Source organism: Hydractinia symbiolongicarpus, chromosome 10 (genome assembly GCF_029227915.1).
Source record: "Hydractinia symbiolongicarpus strain clone_291-10 chromosome 10, HSymV2.1, whole genome shotgun sequence".
NCBI classification, from domain to species: domain Eukaryota; kingdom Metazoa; phylum Cnidaria; class Hydrozoa; order Anthoathecata; family Hydractiniidae; genus Hydractinia; species Hydractinia symbiolongicarpus.
Window position 1 is genome coordinate 11234010 of NC_079884.1, and position 18406 is coordinate 11252415.

Here is an 18406-nt window from a genome sequence, read left to right on the forward strand (position 1 = left end):
ACTTCTGATGATCACTCAACAGAAAACTGTGATATGTTTGCAAAATACTTGTTTCACCTATTCAAGCTTTAATTTCCATGCTGGGTTTCTATTTGAGTTAAAATCTTTGCTCATTGCTGTAGAAAGCAAATTACACTACCCTAAAAATATCTTCAATAATATTTATCTCTTAGGTAAATTTAGGTGTTTAATATTTGGCATACAATAGCTGTTACCACTGCAATATATATTCAACCTGTTAGCCTCTGTCCACTTACATCATACATCATTATATTCATAAGCTAATAACAAAGTGAGGGAGAATCTTGTGCACTTTGAGTGCAGTCTGGGAGAAAGATTGTTTATCCTTGCAGTTTCTGATACTTGTGTACTTTACAGAACAAACTGTCTAAACATCATTGGGTTAGCCAATCAATAAGAAAATTTATAAGTCGTAGCGATATGACATAATAATTTAATGTTATCACTGTATTTGTTTAGGCTGGAGAATATTTTCATGAAAAAATTTTTCATTGCCATGTATGCAAAATTCCATACCCTACACATGCACATTAAATTACAAAACCCTTGACTTAACCTTGCTGTGGCTGCGCAACTGCAAGGTCATCCAACATTGATTAGGGTTAGGGTTTGCAGTCACCAAGTTCTGCAGCCGTACAGCTATCATGTAGCAACGAAACCATGCAGTTACCTAATAATTATCAACGGAATGTTGATTTTAAAGTTGCAGTTTTTTCGAGAAAAATAGACAAAGATAGCTACATGGCGATCATTGTAGCTACCACTAGCTACATCTGAGACAAGTTGGCAAGTATTGCAACCATTATGCAGTGGATCTCTTATATGTTATGCTTATATGTTAGGGTAAATATCAAAGATAAAAAATGATAAACAAAGCTAAAATACATGGCTATAGCTAAGAAGTCTATAATCCAGCTAACTGCGAGAAAATATTCCTACAACAAAAAAATATTTGAAATGTGCTAAATACTAGTTAATAGCAAGTAAAGTGCAAACAATTTTGCAGTAAATTGTGAAGAGGATTGCATGCAGGTTAGTAGGGATTCTTAAAAAAATAGGACAAAACAAAAACAGGAAATATTTGTGAGAGGTCTGAGAAAAGCCAGTTTGCTATGCAGCTATTTTTAAAACTGTTAAAACACCATGATGTAAAGCAAAATTTTACGAACGTCACTGATAAACAAAAATAAACAACCAGCAATCATTTGAATTTTCAGCGCCTATATGTTTTAACCCATTCTCCCAGCAACTCTCCCGAACCAAGGTTGCATTTGTATTAGGGTACGTGCGGCCATGGAAAAAAGAAACGGGTCCGGTGCGAAAATACACGAAGTCATTCTTCGTATCGTCTCCAACATTACCCGGAGAAAGAAATCGCGGCAGACCAGTCTGGACGACAGAAGAATGTCAACAAAACAAACCTGACGCCAACAAGACGAAGGCCCAAGACGAAAGGGATAGTACGTATATAATATATCTAATATAAATTGTGAAGGTCTAGAAGTTATCTATTTAGCCTTAACACATTAATTTTATTTATATGAAGTCACGGGTGAAAATTGCAGACTGTCAACATGTCACCTAAGTATCAAGACAGTCAGGGAAATCCTCTTAATTAAGCTGTATAGCTGGCTTAATTTGGAGATCTCCTAAATAAGCTGTATCATACAATGATTAGGTGACATACATCTAAATTAGGAGATAGAAAAAGTTTTTCCCCGATTTCTCGAAAAATGTAAATTTTAGCAGAATCACCGCTGCAGCTCTTTCATTATCAGTTTGACCACTATATATTATAAAATTATAAAAGAAGAATGGTATTTCCAGCACCCCGGGTTCAAAAGATATGGACTATAAACAATGGTTCATTGTTAGCGATAGTCTATTTAGGCTTTACTGCATCCTAATTAGGATGTCACGTCACGTGATACATCCTGATGAAGCGGATATTTTTAAAACTTCAAATTTAGCGGATCTACGGGGTGCTACGAAAAAACTAATGTATTGGAGATGGTTATATGCACGTAAATATTGGATTTATTCAGTTAGATGCTAAAACTCAGTTAAATGTGTGTTATGTCTGGCCTATTATCTAAATCTTATCTAATACAAAATTTTGTGACATGTAATTTAATATAAGAAATATTTATTGGGAGAAAAGCTTGTGGCTTCATGTTTTTGGTTAAAATTTATTCCTTTAATAATTACTTTAAAAAAGATTTATATAATGATTGGTTTTAGACACAACATGTCTGCAGAACTTGCCAAACAAGCTGAGGAACAGTTAAAGTTACATGAGAAAAATACAAGACGATTGGATGCTGCGAAACACCAACAAAGCTCTACTTTCCAAGACAAACTAAATGCGAGGATCAAGAAAAAAGAGGAGAAATTAAAATTACAAACTGCAGAAAAAGAGAAAAGTGAACTTTATTCCGCTGGAGTAGTCAAGGTATTTGTAAACAGCATTGAGAAGGATTCTTCATAATTCATATATCAAAATAATTATAAATTTTAGAAAATTCTTGCTTTCATGAACTGGCGTAGTACCATACATTTTGTGTTTTGTGCTGTAATCGATGTGTAGAGTAAAAAAAGTTGAATGAATAATGTGCAGGAGTATAGCATAGAATCAAAAAAAGAAACAGCATTAGAATGTGGTCAAATGGTAAAATGTAGTATGTCATCCAATAAGATTATTAGGTTACTGACAGTTCACACACAACTTTTCTTTACTTTTCTTTCATAAGAATTCACTTTATCCTTATCAACCAAGCCAGCAATAGTAGACCAGTACTTTTTCTGTAAACAATTTTGTTTTAGGTTGAAGCTCCTCTTGGTAATATTACGTTTGGTCTGTTCACTATAAAGAATGTTGCTTCTTTTTGGGAATCTCTTGATGAAGACACGGCATTGAAGTATGTATTGAAAAAGAGCTAATCAAAAGTGCTAGTATATTTAATGTAACATTTAAAAAAAAATAAACTTTTTTAGTTTGCAAGGCATGTTTCGTTCTGCACGTCAAGACATCTTCAGTTAATTTAAAAATATGTGAATTAACTAAGGAAGTCTTGACGTTCAAGACAAAACATATCTTGCAAACTAAAAAAGTCTGTCTTTTTCTTCAAAATAATAATTTCACTGATAGTCATCAGAAACTATGGTTCAGTTATTTTAACAACATCTTCTTGTTTATGTTTTTTCATAGGTGACCAAATTCCATCTTATTCTGAAATTTTTTAACCAGAGCTATCTATGCTAATTACCTAACTACCTAGGCACCCATTGGCTAAACATTAAAACTAAATCTTTCATTCCACTTTGAAATTGACAAAATGTAAGAATCAAATTCCCTTGTGTCAAATGGTTGGAGTTACTAAGAATTTTTTTCCAAAATTTAAATAAAATATATACTGCAGATTTCAATTTTTTTATTTTTAACTATTAAATATTTATAAAATCACATTCCTTGATCATAAATAGCATCCAACATTCTTGAAATTAACAAAAAATGCCTCATTTTTGTTTTAGTTACATTTTTTTTCAATTTTTATTCGATCCATACCACATGTTAAAATGTTAAATGCACTTTTTTATTAGTTTTGGGACAGTTTTGGACCATTTTAGATGGAAAGTTCATCCCTTTGTGCATAAATAAATCAAAATTTGATTCAATCCTGGTTCTAATCCCGGATTTATGTCCTAAAAATCGTGTATTTGTCATTTTTTTGTATTTATTTAATTCTTTCCCTGCAATCCAAGAAATTCAAAAGATAATATGCGATTATATAAAGATTTTTTTCTGGGAAATTTCTACAACATCCTTTACTAGACAATGTGCACAACAGGAATCACATGTTAGCTAACCTTATGCAGACTAACTCTATTTACATAAAAAATCCGTCTTTCTATAAACCTTGCTTGTAGCAAGCAAGGTTTATAGAAAGACAAGATATTTGAAACTTCAAACCCGAATTTATTTTTAAAAGTTCATTTATCATAAATGTAGAAAGGTATGTTACAGTAATGATAATGTGATGCATTTGTTTGATGTCATTGTTGATTAAGAATGGTGTGGGTCTGTTTTCTTCTTACTTAATTTACAGAATGCTGCTATTTTTAAATTTTCAACTCTCACCAATGTTTAATTGAGGGATCCTTATTGCTGACTTGGCACATGGCCTCTATTAATATTTAATTTATTTATCATATATCATTTTCTATTTATAATAGAGCCTTGGAAGATATCCATGATTTGGTGTCAAGAGAATTGCAGCCAAATAATGTCTACAAGGCGAAAGAAGAGGTACGAGAGACTTGTTTTTTTTTATTTTATTTTTTGCAATTTCATTTTGTTGTGTTTCTGCAAAATAAAATTTTTCATCATGAATGTGTTTTTGGCTATAATATAGGATAATTAGATGAAAAGCATTTAAATAAAACAAAACAGAACTAAGAAATATTTTCTAGGAAACACAGCAAAACTAAGAAATAACATATAATCTTGAAATATTATATATATAGTTAGCAGGAACAAAACATATATTTAGCTACAATGTGGAGAGACCACGTTCAGTCAATGATTTGTGGCGTGAATTTAAATTTTTTTTTTTTTTTTGGGGGGGGAGGGGGGTCAAAAGTCAAAAAGATGTTTCTCTAGTCATAGGCTGCCGTTTAAAATAACACTGTGACACATCATACTGCAAAATAAAACCCTAAGGAAATTTTGCTATTTTAATGATAATTTTTTGCTGAAATGTTTGGAAAAAATCAGGGAAAAGTCTGAGTATTTTGCAGTTAAAATTTGTTAACCTTCCAGCAGTGTATGTAAAGGTTTTTAGGTATTATTAATGTGAAAACGGTATACTGATCTCCTGAAATTGTTTTTAGATAGGAAAGTTTCTGCTTGCTTCTCAAGCTCCAGAGGATTTGATAAACTTGTAAGGCTTTCGTTTCGAAACATATTTTAAGAATGCACTGAAAATGGTAAAATGTTGGGAAATTGGTTTCTTTTTAATTTTTTTTCAGGGCAATGAAAGTACAGATTAATTTTAACGAAAACAAATGGAGTGATGGAATCATGAAAACACCAGGATGTAAAAAAGTATTTGATTTGTATTTTATACATAATTCGGGTTGGATAGAGTTCTCCACAGGTTTTGACCATGGAGGGTAAATGCATCTCATAATTTTTTTGCAGTACAGATCCTAAGTTTTGTATTCAAAGCAGAGAATTCGAAGAAAATCAGTATTCTAAACTCTTTTGTGCTTAATTGTAGGGGGGAGGGATCGAATAAACAGGTGGGGGTGGATACTCTGGGGAAAATTTCTTAAAGTGTGGGGGTCATAAAATAATGACCCGAGGGGGTATCACGAAATTTTTTGTAAAATGAGTGGCGAGGGTAAAAATAAAATTGGGGGTGGGGGGGGGGGGGGGGGGGTGAAAATAAAACAACGAACTAGAGATAAACTAACACTAGTGAAACAACTAATAATAACGATAACAATGCTTTTGACATGTTTAAGGAATAAACTGAAATCTTGAAATGTTTTTTCAATTTTTTTACAGATGAATGTTGCAAAAAAAAGAGTAATGTAATTGTTGTCAGTGTGTCCAAGTTTTTTTATTCAATTTTAATGTTTCTTTTGATTAATATTTCAAGAAGATTATATTCATCACTATTACTATTACTTCACTCAAACTGGATAATTAAACCTGCTAGTTATTGACAAAAAATTATTTCAATGAAATTTCCCTCCGTGTATAATAAAGAAAATAAAGGATTTTCTTCCAAAACCATACTAGCACCCACTAAGATAGCTGTTTTGTTTTGTGAGAAAACACCAGTAACAAAGTAGGGCATTTGTAGCTTTTTCCGCAGCCTTGGCACCGCACCCTTGGCACCGCAGCCTCTGTACAATGTGTTATGCGTTTGTTACACATATACGTAACTTTTTTGATTCTAGCTTGTTCGTCCTGACGATTCTCAAAAAAATGATGCGAAACCTTTGTTTTATGGACCAAGAGTTCAAATTGGAATCCACAGGTTTGTGTGTTATTATAGCCGTTTAAGCCTGTTGAAAAGTTTACTTAGTCAGAGAAAAAATGAAAGAACCCTTCACTTAAAATTTAATGATATCGGTACGTAATTTTGCCTGTCGGCTGTATTTATAGATCCTGAAATGCTAATCAAAATAATGTATAAGATCATGTGCTTTTAACGAACGGTTAAGGAAATAATAAGGGTTTAAAAATTTGATGACGTTATCAACCTGTCCATTCTGAAACGGATTTTGGGACCCAGGTGCTCCCTAGATACCCATGCGGGAGATGATGTCAGTTACTTTCACCCGTTTCCAAGTTATTGGGCCTTAAAGTTATAAGTGCATTGTAATAGCTAAATTGACGTTAAATTAATTTTGTCAACGTAACCGTTTAATTTGTCGATTAGCATTTGCATTTTTCTGCGACATTAAAGAAAAAAGAACACTTCCACTATGCCTGTCACAGACAGCGTATTATTTTATAACAAAAATCCACTTAGGCAGAGGAACAATAGAAATTTTGTTGACATCAGCAGTGGATAAGCAAAAAAAATTATTTAAGAAACTTGTTTACCTATTGCCTCTAATGTGTAGAGTTAGTAACACTGATGAAGAAAATATATAGAATCATGAGCTTTTGACGAACGGTTAATTAGATATAATGGTCTAAAATATTTGCTGACCCTAGCAAATTTCTGTCAAAACATAGAAAAACATTTTTTAGAAATTTATATACACATTTTCTATATTGTATAGAGCTTAAAACGCTGATAAAGAAAATGTATCAGATCATGTACTTTTGACGAACGGTTACATATATATTAGGGTTTGAACTTTTTTTGATGACGTCATCAACCTGTCTGTTCCGAAACGGGTGAGTTTACCCAATTTTGCGGAACTTATCCAACTTCGTACTGGGTGGCCCCTAGTTACCCACGCGGAAGATGACGTAATGGTTATAAGAGATAACTTTAAAGGAAAATGAACACATCCACTTTGCCTGTTACAGACAGACGGACACATTATTATGATAGATATTTGACTTGTTTAAATCTTTAAAACATGTTATATACTTTATTTTCAGTGGTGAAGCATCTCATAAGAAAGATAGTTCTGGACAAACGACATATTCTGGTGTTACTGTTCTCAAGACAGAATCAATTGGTAATTTCGCCCAGGGTGGACAGGTAAAATTGAGATATTTCTTAGTGGAGTAATATAATAGTTTAAAACAATTTCTTCACTACAGGCTATACAAGATTGCCGTAGATTATAACCTACAGTAATTCCATTACCTTTAAATTTTTAAAGTAAAATTGTAAAAACATTTATTTATTTTTTCTAATGAACAAGTAACATGACAGTATCCTTATGTCAATGTAACTCACAAAATTGCACACGAATAAAACAAGTATTAACTATGTAACCCATAACTCCCCCTCCCTTCCCTCACCCTCCTTTAATTTTTGAATCCATTCTATACTCGATTGAAACTGTGAACAGTAAGCATGGAAGGTTCAAAAAAGGACTAGATATTCGACTTTACTAAAAAAGGTGTTTTTTAGATTCTTCTTTCCAAGGATACTTGGGAAGCGGTGAATAAAACGAAGTTGATTGACCATCATGTCACAGAACCTGGTGTTTACAAATTAGATGGGTTCAGTTCTGGTTGTAAAGTGGTTGAAGTGAGAAAATTATTTGTTTTCATGAAATTCTGATGTTCTGTTTCATTATTCTATTTTTACTTTTGAAGTTATTTTTTTAGGTGTTGCCGGCGTCGCTAAAAGATCGTTCGAAATTTTTTGGCTCTGTCTGTGCGCATTGTAATGATGTGATCAAGCCAAACGAACAGTTTTTCAGGGTGAGTTTATATTCGGACTGTGAAAACTATTCTATTCTAGAAATGTACTGTATTTTGCGTGTCCTTAGTAAGAGGAGATATATGGAGTCGGTTTTTACGCCTATGGAGCATTTGTTGTATAACTTACGCAGAATTTTAATTTTGTCTCAACTATTTTGTCTCGCTCATTTTGTCTTTTTTACTTTTAAAAAGAAAACATTGTATCTACATTTTAGGCTCTTAACTGCATATGGCATATGAATCACTTTCGATGTTTTGAATGCAATGCTGATTTGGGTGGATCGTATGTTGAACACGAGGGTTCTCCGTATTGTAAAAACTGTTACCTTGTAAAGAACGCACCAAAATGTAAGAATTGCTCCAATCCAATCACAGCTGGTTATATAAATGCTTTGGGTGGTTACTGGCACACTGACTGTTTTGCATGCAAGGTATTATTCATTACACTATGGATCTAGTGAACCTTTTTCCAATTACACTATGGATCTAGTGAGTTTTCTTTCAATTACACTATGGATCTAGTGAACTTTTTTCCAATTACATTATGGATCTAGTGAACGTTCTTTCATAAACATTTTTTCTCTGCAAAATACGCGCACAAAAAGCACAAAATGTCATAAAATTAGGGTTAAGTATTTTGTTAGTACAAATGTCAAATTTTAAACAACCTTATATAAATAGTCACATAATATGTCCATATCCTATGACAGAATCCTGTATTTTTTTTAAACCAGCCGCCGTTTTATGTTTTACAAGTTTCGTTTTTCACGAAGCCACAAAGAATTTCAGATTCTTCTTATATTGTCACACTAGGTGGTCATATAATATTTACATTGTGAAACCCCTAAAATTCTTCTATCAAAACAAACTTCTTTACAGGTGTAAACATTCGTAACGCAACTTTTTATGTTTACGGATATGTAATGAATTTGAAGTAGGAACCTTGGCTCGTAACCATTCAAACCTTGTTTTTAACCATGCTAACCTTGGTTCATAACCATTCTAGCCTTGGTTCATAACCATGCCAACTTTGGTTCCTAACCATAGTAACTTGGTTCATACCATTCTAACGTTCGTAACCATGCTAACCTTGGTTCCTAGCTATGCTAACCTTGGTTCCTAATCATGCTAACCTTGATTCATAACCATGCTAACTTTGGTTCTTAACCGTGCTTTGCAAAATAGATGCGATCATGTTCTTTTCATTTGCGCTTTGACAATTCCTCTCGGTCTTCTTTATACCTCAATGAAATCAATTTGCAAAAGAGAGATAGCTAAAAATTATTCTGTGGTTATCCTGAAAACACACCATTAAAAATTTTTTTTGATACACACTTATCGCAATGGCCTACTAATAGCCTACCGCTAGCTTATAACGAAACACAAGACAGCATGTTATCATCTTTTAAAAGTCCCCTCAAAACTCCTCTAAAAGTAAATTTCTTAACAACTGTATCTTCAAATCTGCCCAATATTTTGTTATGACAATACCATTTTATAAAATGTTACAAATTTTTAAATTTAAAAAAGAGTGTCAACCCTGTAAAAATAAAAGAATGTGTTGTTGACGAAAAATATTTGTTGTTTTCGATAGAAGCCTTTTCACAAATTGTGTCATTAGAACTTTAGTTTTCGTAAAAATAAATGTCCAACATTTCATCATAATAATCAAAGCTAATTACTTCAATTTTAGCATTGTTTAAAGAAACCTTCTGCTCAAGTTCAAATATACGAACACGATGGAATGCCATATTGCGCTGAATGCTACAAGCAGGTTACTGGATGAGCACCTCATATTGTAGTCACTTTTGATGGGATAAATATTTATGCATAGATTATTACCAACCGTTACTCATATAGTATGGACCATACTACGCTAAGGTTATTATTTGTATGTGTGATATATAATTTAACCGTTTTGTTGGTTTATAAATTATTTTTTTGTGTTTAGTGATTTGTAACATCTTTATTTCTTCTTTTTATTGTATATAATTAATTTTTGATTACAAAATTGTACTTTAGGTATATTTATTTTTCCATATTTTATATCTTGCTACATCATTTCCAAAAATGGTTACTCTTTATACTGTTATATTTATATTATAATATAGGATATATTTATAAGAAGATTTATAGTGTTATTTCCAAGAACAATAAATTTTAAATGATGGTGTATCTATCTGATTGATGGAGGTAGGTGCGGCGTGTTTGATATATTTTGAACTTTCGAAACCAATCATCGGAATGCCCTACCGGGATTAATTATTTGCGAGATAAATTTTTGCGAATTTGGAGATTCTTTATTGGTGTTTTCATGATTTTATATTTTTTTCTCCGATGCCCTTTTCGGTTTTTTAAAATCAGGCTATTAATAATTCACTCGCGAAAGTAGCCAAGTACGTGAAGATTTTACGTTTCATACTTCTCACCATTGTTCCTATTGCCCATGATTCGTGAACATTTATTTTCTACATTAGCTATCACAAAATCGCGAAAAAATTATTCGCGAAAATTACCGAAAATTTATTAATTCGCGAAAATTTATCTCCTGAACGTGTATTAGTTGTGTCGCTTGACTTAGTTGAAAATGTTTCCAGAGAAAGCAAATATAAATAATAACTTTTCATAGTATTGTTCAAATTGGATCAAAAAAGCAAAATAGCGGCAATAAAAAATCCGAAAGGTAACGCCAGTCTAAGATTTTTTAAAAGATAAGTACCGTTTGCAGCAATTTGTAACAGAACACATCTCCCTAGCTAATATTATAAATTTTTAGTGTGTTGATAAAACTTCGTAAACATTTCCGCTTTTTCCGTTGACTTTCTTGATTTTGCTTTTCTATTTTTTTTTCTGAGTTAAAGAATAATTTAAAGTTATGCTATGATTTCTTAGATTTTATATATGGTTTTTTAACTTAAACTTTTAATGATGGTGGAATTTTTTGATAAATTTTCATGTGCTGGTAATAAATCGAATATCTATCAAGCAAACTTAAATACTGTTCAAAAATCATATTCTGGGTAAGTGATGGAAGGGGTCTAGTTCAGAAAGTTTCCTATCTTAGACTTTTACGAGATTAATTTCGTGTGCAAAATAATAAAGTTAAAAACGAGTTAACTTTTTCTTTCTATGTTACCAAAACTAAAATTAGTTAACAACGAAAATTTATTTATTTTATCTGTGCAGTTTCTTATATCAAAATGGTTATTTTTTTCTATTTTGTTGTGGTAACGAGTGACTCCTTAGCTAGCTTGTTATACAGAAATGTATCTAACACTCACTGAAGTGAACACTCACTGCTCTTGTCGAAGTCAGAAAGTATTATGTTATTTTAGATCGTATAATAGTTAACAGTAGAAGATGGCGATGGTAGATAATGATTTAGTTTGCAACTTTAAGAAGTGTAGAAAGAGATTGGTTAACATAGCATGGGTAAGGATTACATTGTATAGATTAGTTTAGTGACAGTTAGGGTGAATTTCCACGAGGCGAACTCAGTAGCGAGTAATTGTCCAATTACCTGTTAAAATGTTAACTGGCGATCTTCAATTAATTCTATAGAGGTTAATATAACTGTCATTTGCCTTCTACCTCGTTGAATACTTCTTATCCAGCGAAGGGTTTTTTTACTTTTTTGCGTCTCTGTTTTTAAACAATTTTGCCCATCCTTACTTATATTTCACCGTGACATTCGTCCAGTGGAATTCACCTTTAGATCTCGTTTACATTGTGGAAGATTTGCATAGTAATAGTTGAATTTATTAAGCATTGCGTAGATACGTAACAGCCACGCATCTTCCTTTTACCATGATTAAAGTAAGAGAAGTGATAATAAATATAATAAAAGTAATTATTTATCGAACGTTTTACGTTGTGGGTCGTACTAAAGAGCACATTAAAATCTTACGCCTTCCGTGTGTTTATTTTCGCTAGTTTTGGCCAAATTCAAAATTTTTTTGAACGTTATCAGTGAAAATAGCACTAAAACTAAATAAATACGAAAATTGTGGTAAAACTAGCAAAAATTACAACGCTTAGCGAGTCACTTTCATGCTAGAAGTAACAATGACATACAAGAGACGCTAGTGGTTTATCTGAAGTCTGAGTTATATCCAACTAAACTGTTACAAAGAGGAACAGAAATCGTCTCATAAGAGGTATACGAAATAATGAAAAAGATACACAGCTATTCTTTTGCTTATTTGATAATGCGAAATTTCTCTACATCATAGGTCACATCATGTTCACGTATCTTTTCGTTTATTTATTTGTTTCTGATCTTTATATTGATGTGGGAGGAGATTTTCAAAGGCTTGGTAAGAAATAGCTATAGATTAGGTAGCGTGTGTGACAGTATTTGCGTGTATAACACCGCCACAACCGTCGGCCGCGTGTGTGAAGAAAAGAGAGTGCTATATTTTAACAGGATACCGAAGCTGCATGAACTATCTCGTTATTGAAAAGGTGCAACTACAAAACTTTAACAATGGTGGTACCAATATAATAGTACATGTTACTTAACCGTGATTGGTTAGTTACTCAATGAACTTTTAGGACACGGTTTTAAAAAGTATATAACGAGGATGCCCAAAGTGAAAAAATTAAAAAATTTATCAGGCACCAGAAGAAAGTTTGTAATGTAGAACTTAGTGTAAAAAATTGTTAGAAAGTTTATCCGAAACAAGTAACGCAATGTTAAATTTTATCATCTCCACTAAAAGCCTTTGTGTAAAAATCATACACACAGTCTCTCATAATTTCGTTGTACAAGTCCTTAAACTCAGCACAGATACATTTTGTGATGAAGATGGCACAAGAGAATTCAGCAAATCATTTGTCTGTCCAGCTTGTAAGTTGTATTTTGTTGTTTTGTATTTTGTGCAAAACGTAATGCCCGAAAAAAGTTGTAGTTGGTCTGCCTCAGTCCAAGGAATTTTCGCTGTTGGAGATTACCGAGAATAGAGAAGCCTGTGGATGAATTTTATGGTTGGTTACATAGGTCAAGCATGGTGGGCGACATTGTTTTTAGCTTGTAGCCCCCTCCCCTCAGAATAATTTTCGCGACGTGATCCTTCGGCAGTTTCTTTTGGAGATATTAGAATAACTACGAAACCGGTCGTCTTGTTCGACTTCAGTGACTTACACAAAAGTCAACTGAAGCAGTTGAACTTTAGCATTCGACTTTAATATTTTAGCAAAAAAGATAAAAATATGATGTTTCTTGGTTTATAGGCGATACAAATCTGAATGGCAAACATGACATTGTTCGACATGAACTCCAACCCAATGAACAATACAAATCAGTAAGTTCTTCTCCATTTTACAGAAACGAAATATTAAGAACGTTTTCATTTTGCTTAAGTAACCCGTGTGGAAAGAATACCCGGAGCAAGATTTCACCGGAATGCAGTCATAAGTAGCCGCGGTGGTAAGAAATTCCGGAGCAAAGCTTCACTCCGGAAGGCAGTCACCAATTAACTCAGTTTGGTTTAGGGTTACAAGCACGCTTCACCCTGAAGCGAAATTTATCTGCTTCACTCCAGTTGATGATAATTTTATTGCTATTTTTTTACAAATTGCTTGTTATTGGAGTAAATGTTTTTAAAAAGAAAAGTCTAAATTAACATGCACTTAGGCCTGGAGTTATATCTGCTTTAATATACACGTTACAATATTGATTTAATAAGTCTATAAGCATGTAAAATTATGCTCGAATAGGCCCTGGAATTTTTTCTCTCTATGTTTGAACCGGGTTTTCACCCTGTCTCAACGAACGTGAAACTACTTATAACAGGGTAACCGTACGCAGGAGTTCACGATGTAATCTTAAAATCTAAAACAGGTACCGTTAGAATTTACATTAGAAATTTATTTCATAACACGAATAATCACTAATTTAAACTACTACCGTATTTTTCTTGTTGTTGCGAAATGACTTTCAATGTCCACATAAGCCTTGTTTTTGTGTTTTCTCATCCGATGTATATGCAGTATTCCTAACCTACGCTTCACACTTGATTCAAATGTTATGTTAAGATGATACTTGCTGGTTTGAAACCCGAAATTATCATGGAAATAGCATCTAGAGCCATCGCATTCTGGACTTATCAGGTAAAATTACTTCTCTAACAAAATATCGAAAATTAATTTTAAAAATCTGTTAAGTCGTTTCTTGTCTGTTGATTAATCGATTGTGGTAATTGTCACTTAAAGTCTTTGCGCAGATAAAATTTGATTAGGTAACCTTTAAACTTTATATTTCAGCCTTAACCTTTTCTCGCGTTTCGTTTGGGTCTGATGAAGGTTTAGTCATTAAAAAAAATAGAGAATTCCGTGTAAAGGACCCCTTTTCACGGTTTTCATTTGACTGATTTGCTCTTTCTGTAGTCCACTTTAATCTTTTAGCACGTCGGTTTAAAACGCACGCATTAAAATGCTTAAAATTGCGTAATGCTTAAGAGCGCTTTCGCACGCTAACTTTTTTAAAAGAGCTGTGAGAGCTGCAGTGTATAATGACGTAATTTTATGATTTCGACCAATAAATTTGCTTGCATATTTGATAAGAAGTTTCTTCTTTGTCTTTGTTTCAGGCACAACAAGAGAAACTTTACCACGAATATGCATCAGCGAAGAATAAGGAATCCCGAGATAAACTTGAGCATTATTTTGAACAACTTGTAAACAAACTACAAGTGGAGTTAAAATGTATCTTTTTCTTAAGCTATTGCATGCCTTTGCTGTAATTATTATCAGGCCTCGAAATTTCGTCCTTTAATGAAATAACGGTTATTTAAACGATCCGGCGACTATCTGAGACTTTTGTTAACCGCTCTATATTCTGTAAAAATAAAAATTACTTTTTCACGACAAGTAAGTCCGTGTTAAAAAGTATAACTTTTTTGTCATGCTGCGCACTGCATGGAATGAAAATAAAAGATATAGTAAGCTCTCTCCATCTTAGACAGATAAATAACACTCCATTTTTAGCTCTGAAAACTTTGATTAGGAAATAAAGAAGAATTATTTGGGTATTTAAACTTTATATTTTGTTTCTGTGCATCACCATGTAACTTGCTGTAGTGTTTTATCACATTTGATCTTGTCAAGAGAGGACAAGACCAAATGACCAAAAAGGTCAAGACCAAAAATTGACTGTATGTGTTTTATATTTCATTAACAATTCTTAATTAGCCGTTAAAGTTGACTTATCAGGTATGCTATTTAGCTAATTTATTCATTCATTCATTCATTCATTCATTCATTCATTCATTCATTCATTCATGTATTAGCAAAACGCGTCTATGTTGCTCAACCGCGACCGCTTGTTTCCGCAGAATCTCTTTAAGAAAAAAACGCGAAAATTGAAAAATAAAAATACCACACATCGTAAACTTTTGGTCAAAAAATTTGTCTGATAAATTGCATCAATTTTTGATTTTTATTGTTGATATCTGAAACCGCGAAAATTTACTCCCAAGAGGTATACGAAACTCTCGGATCCGCAGAAGATCTGTCCCGAAAAACTTTCTTCCCTTAAATTAATTCCAACTAAAAATACGCAGTCCCTCATTCATTTTCAAGTCACTATTTCTGTATCCCTTCATACTTTTTACTGCACCAGTTTTGTGTTCATTTTATCTACACACCAGTACACCTTTCCTTCTATTTCACTTGTAGCTAAGTCAAAAGAACTGAATGAAACAAAAAGACGATTCAACGAACTTAGCGAGCAGCATCAGGAAAAATCTCGTCAACATCAGAAACTACAGGTAGCTAACTATGATAGAGGTAGTGTTTAAAATATCAAGAAGATTGTTCATACGTGTTTTTTTGCTTTAAATTATTTACATTTGCTTTGTTTGTTTGTTTGTTTTTGTGTATTTTTTTTTGTTTTGTTTAGATCATGTATGATACTCTGCGAAGGTACGTGGCAGTAATTTCAATTCAATAACTACTGAAATTACTTTTACTGTGACTGTCAAATGATCTGTTATATTTTATACATCACATGCATGTTTAGCACTTTCGCTAGCTCCCCCATATGAGTGTTACGTCCAAGTGTCGTTAACAAATCCAATAGCAGTCAGGTTTCTGCACATTTCCTCGTTTCCTTGTAATTTAATATTGTGTAATTTTTCCTGTTTTCCCAAAAACGATTGAGCTGAAAGTTATACTTCTTTACGGTTTAAATGAATTTGACCTTTAAGTGCATAACTTAAAGGGCAAATTCGTCCGCAGAAAGACAGTTTGGTGAAGAAAAAAAACGCGAAATACAGGATATAAAGAAATGAAAAAGTAGTAAAAAGAAAATCAGGGCTTCTTCGGGCTGTTTTATTTCATAAACTTTCGTCGGCTAAAAACGCAAAATGTTCTGCCTAGTTGATTCTGAAATGGTTACAGAATATTTCTAAGTGAAGTCACCATAGAGAAGCTTCATGTATTTTTATTTGTTTCAAGGAGATCGATAAATCCTGCTTCACTGGAGGAAGAAAACCATCAAACAAAACAACCACCGTCTGCTAATCATTACAAAAGAAATCAGTTTCAAATGGCAATTGGTTCTACTTTCCTCGGTATAGTCTTCCAAATTTTCAAAAAATAGATTATTTATTAAGGAAGAGTTTATCAGGTTCTGGGTTATTGACAGAGTTGTCAAAAAATGACGTAATGAGCCTCCCTATCTCGAACGAAAATTTGGTTACCTTACAAAAAACTTTTCTGTTATTATCCGAGAAATTTAGAATAAGCTTTATACGAATATCAGGCTTAAGTTTTAGATGAAAAACTATAGGTCTATTGTTTAGAAAATTAAGATTGATGGTCAGCCTGCTTAGGCTGTAGTCAAGAACTCCTTGATTGTTCAATTTTTTGCGTACTTCGATTCGCTACACTTACACAGATATTTTTCCATAGTTCCTTTACTTTGTGCGACAAAAAAAGAATACACTTTAAAAATATGAACTTCTATGTTTTAATTGTGACAAACCTAACTGCGTCGTTTTCTTGTCAAATACATAAGAGCCTTTATTCGAACTAAAACTAGTCAGGAGTTTTAGTTCATTCGAACTAAAACGCCCCATCTAAAACCGATAAGTTCCCAGAGAACAAAGCGGTGTAGGTAGAACGTCCTTATTGTCTAGGATCAACAAGAAATATTCAAGCATCGTTACAAGAAGCTCACCAGGCGTTATTTCATGTATCAAAACCTAATGGACACACCTCACCAACACCAGCAGGTAAAGTAGTTTGCCTAAATAAAATTCGCGAAATTTTCAATTTAGTTTTAGCAGTAAATTTGTTAAGGGGACTTCGCAATATTTCCATTGTGTTGACATTTTTGTATTCCACCGTGGCTTTTGTCCCCTTCGTTTTTATCAAAACATTTAAATTATGTAGTCGCAAAATTAATTACGCAAAATTCATGACATTATTTGTTTTGTGGAAGTCGGAGTTTTCGAGCTTGTTCATTGGAGTTATAAATGCCGCAAACATTTGTAACAGATTTTCTTAGCGATTCTGTATCAACCTAGTAAATATAAGAGACGTCTTTTCTTGTCTGCCACTTGTTCTAACATCTCAAACCAGGTTTTTATTTGGTCCCACCAAGACCAACTAAAACAGGTTGGAGAAAAACATCTTAAAAACGTCGTTATTTGGTCTTTGACCAATTAAAACTCGTTCGAAAAAACGTCTTGAAGTCTTTTAAAAGTAAAAGAAAATCTGGAGATAAATTTGCTTTGCAACGAAATCCCTTTGTTACCTAGGTGACGGTTTCGTGTTAAAGCCTTATCCTACACCTGTTCAACAGCCTCGTAATCGCGTAGAAGAACATGAAAGTTTCGGTCAGCGGTTTACGTTACAGTTAAATACACCGAGATCAAAGTGATGTTTTAAAGGAGGTGTTATATTTCAAAGGATGGAAAGATTTGTAAAGTCAGAATTTTTGCTGTTCATCTTTTTAAGGATATGTTAATTGGGTTTGTTTGTTTGTTTGTTTTCCGAACTTTTAATCTGTTGTTGTTGTTGTTGTTGTTGTTTTCTCACCTTTCTTGTTGTTATGAAATTTTAGTGCTTTCTCAAACTGTTATCATGTTTTGTCTTGAAATTACTAAGAAAGTTGTCTATCAGTTCTATATTCAAGATACACACATCCCAGTGTTTAAGAATTGTAATCTTAAAAAGTTAAAACATTCTTTACCTATAAGAAGAAGTAATGGACTATAATATAATGGCATCATTGACACTAGAAATTACGTCATATCAGCTAGATTACTATTTACTGTATATCTAGTCTGTATTTTATCCCCATCGCCTATATATGTGCTTAGCAACCACCTTGTGACCAGAATACATGTAATAATTATTTATATAACAAATACAACATTTTACAATAAATAAAATTAGAAACAATTACTGTTCCAAGACTAATACCCTCGCATAGTATAATTCACAAACTCCTTATAAACGTTAAGAAAAGTC

At 32.8% G+C, this 18406-nt stretch overlaps 3 protein-coding genes across 3 annotated transcripts in view; 2 read left to right on the forward strand and 1 right to left on the reverse strand.

Moving 5' to 3' along the window:
- LOC130662614 (dual specificity protein kinase TTK-like) overlaps nt 1-18406 on the reverse strand; it is a 31807-nt gene that overhangs the window by 10439 nt on the left and 2962 nt on the right. The window lies entirely within an intron of this gene.
- LOC130662615 (LIM domain-containing protein B-like) lies at nt 1365-10917 on the forward strand. Its single transcript, XM_057461510.1, has 12 exons — nt 1365-1481; nt 2263-2473; nt 2845-2939; nt 4255-4327; nt 4912-4961; nt 5050-5125; nt 5989-6068; nt 7151-7253; nt 7632-7751; nt 7832-7927; nt 8143-8358; nt 9621-10917. Exons 2-12 carry the CDS (start codon nt 2270-2272, stop codon nt 9711-9713), a joined length of 1206 nt encoding a protein of 401 aa, XP_057317493.1. The 5' UTR covers nt 1365-1481; nt 2263-2269; the 3' UTR covers nt 9714-10917.
- On the forward strand, nt 11062-18334 carry LOC130662616 (E3 ubiquitin-protein ligase CCNB1IP1-like). The gene is made up of 12 exons (XM_057461511.1): nt 11062-11359; nt 12160-12175; nt 12717-12776; nt 13160-13230; nt 13964-14038; nt 14518-14632; nt 15119-15139; nt 15605-15696; nt 15828-15850; nt 16385-16500; nt 17068-17163; nt 17692-18334. Exons 1-12 carry the CDS (start codon nt 11288-11290, stop codon nt 17811-17813), a joined length of 879 nt encoding a protein of 292 aa, XP_057317494.1. The 5' UTR covers nt 11062-11287; the 3' UTR covers nt 17814-18334.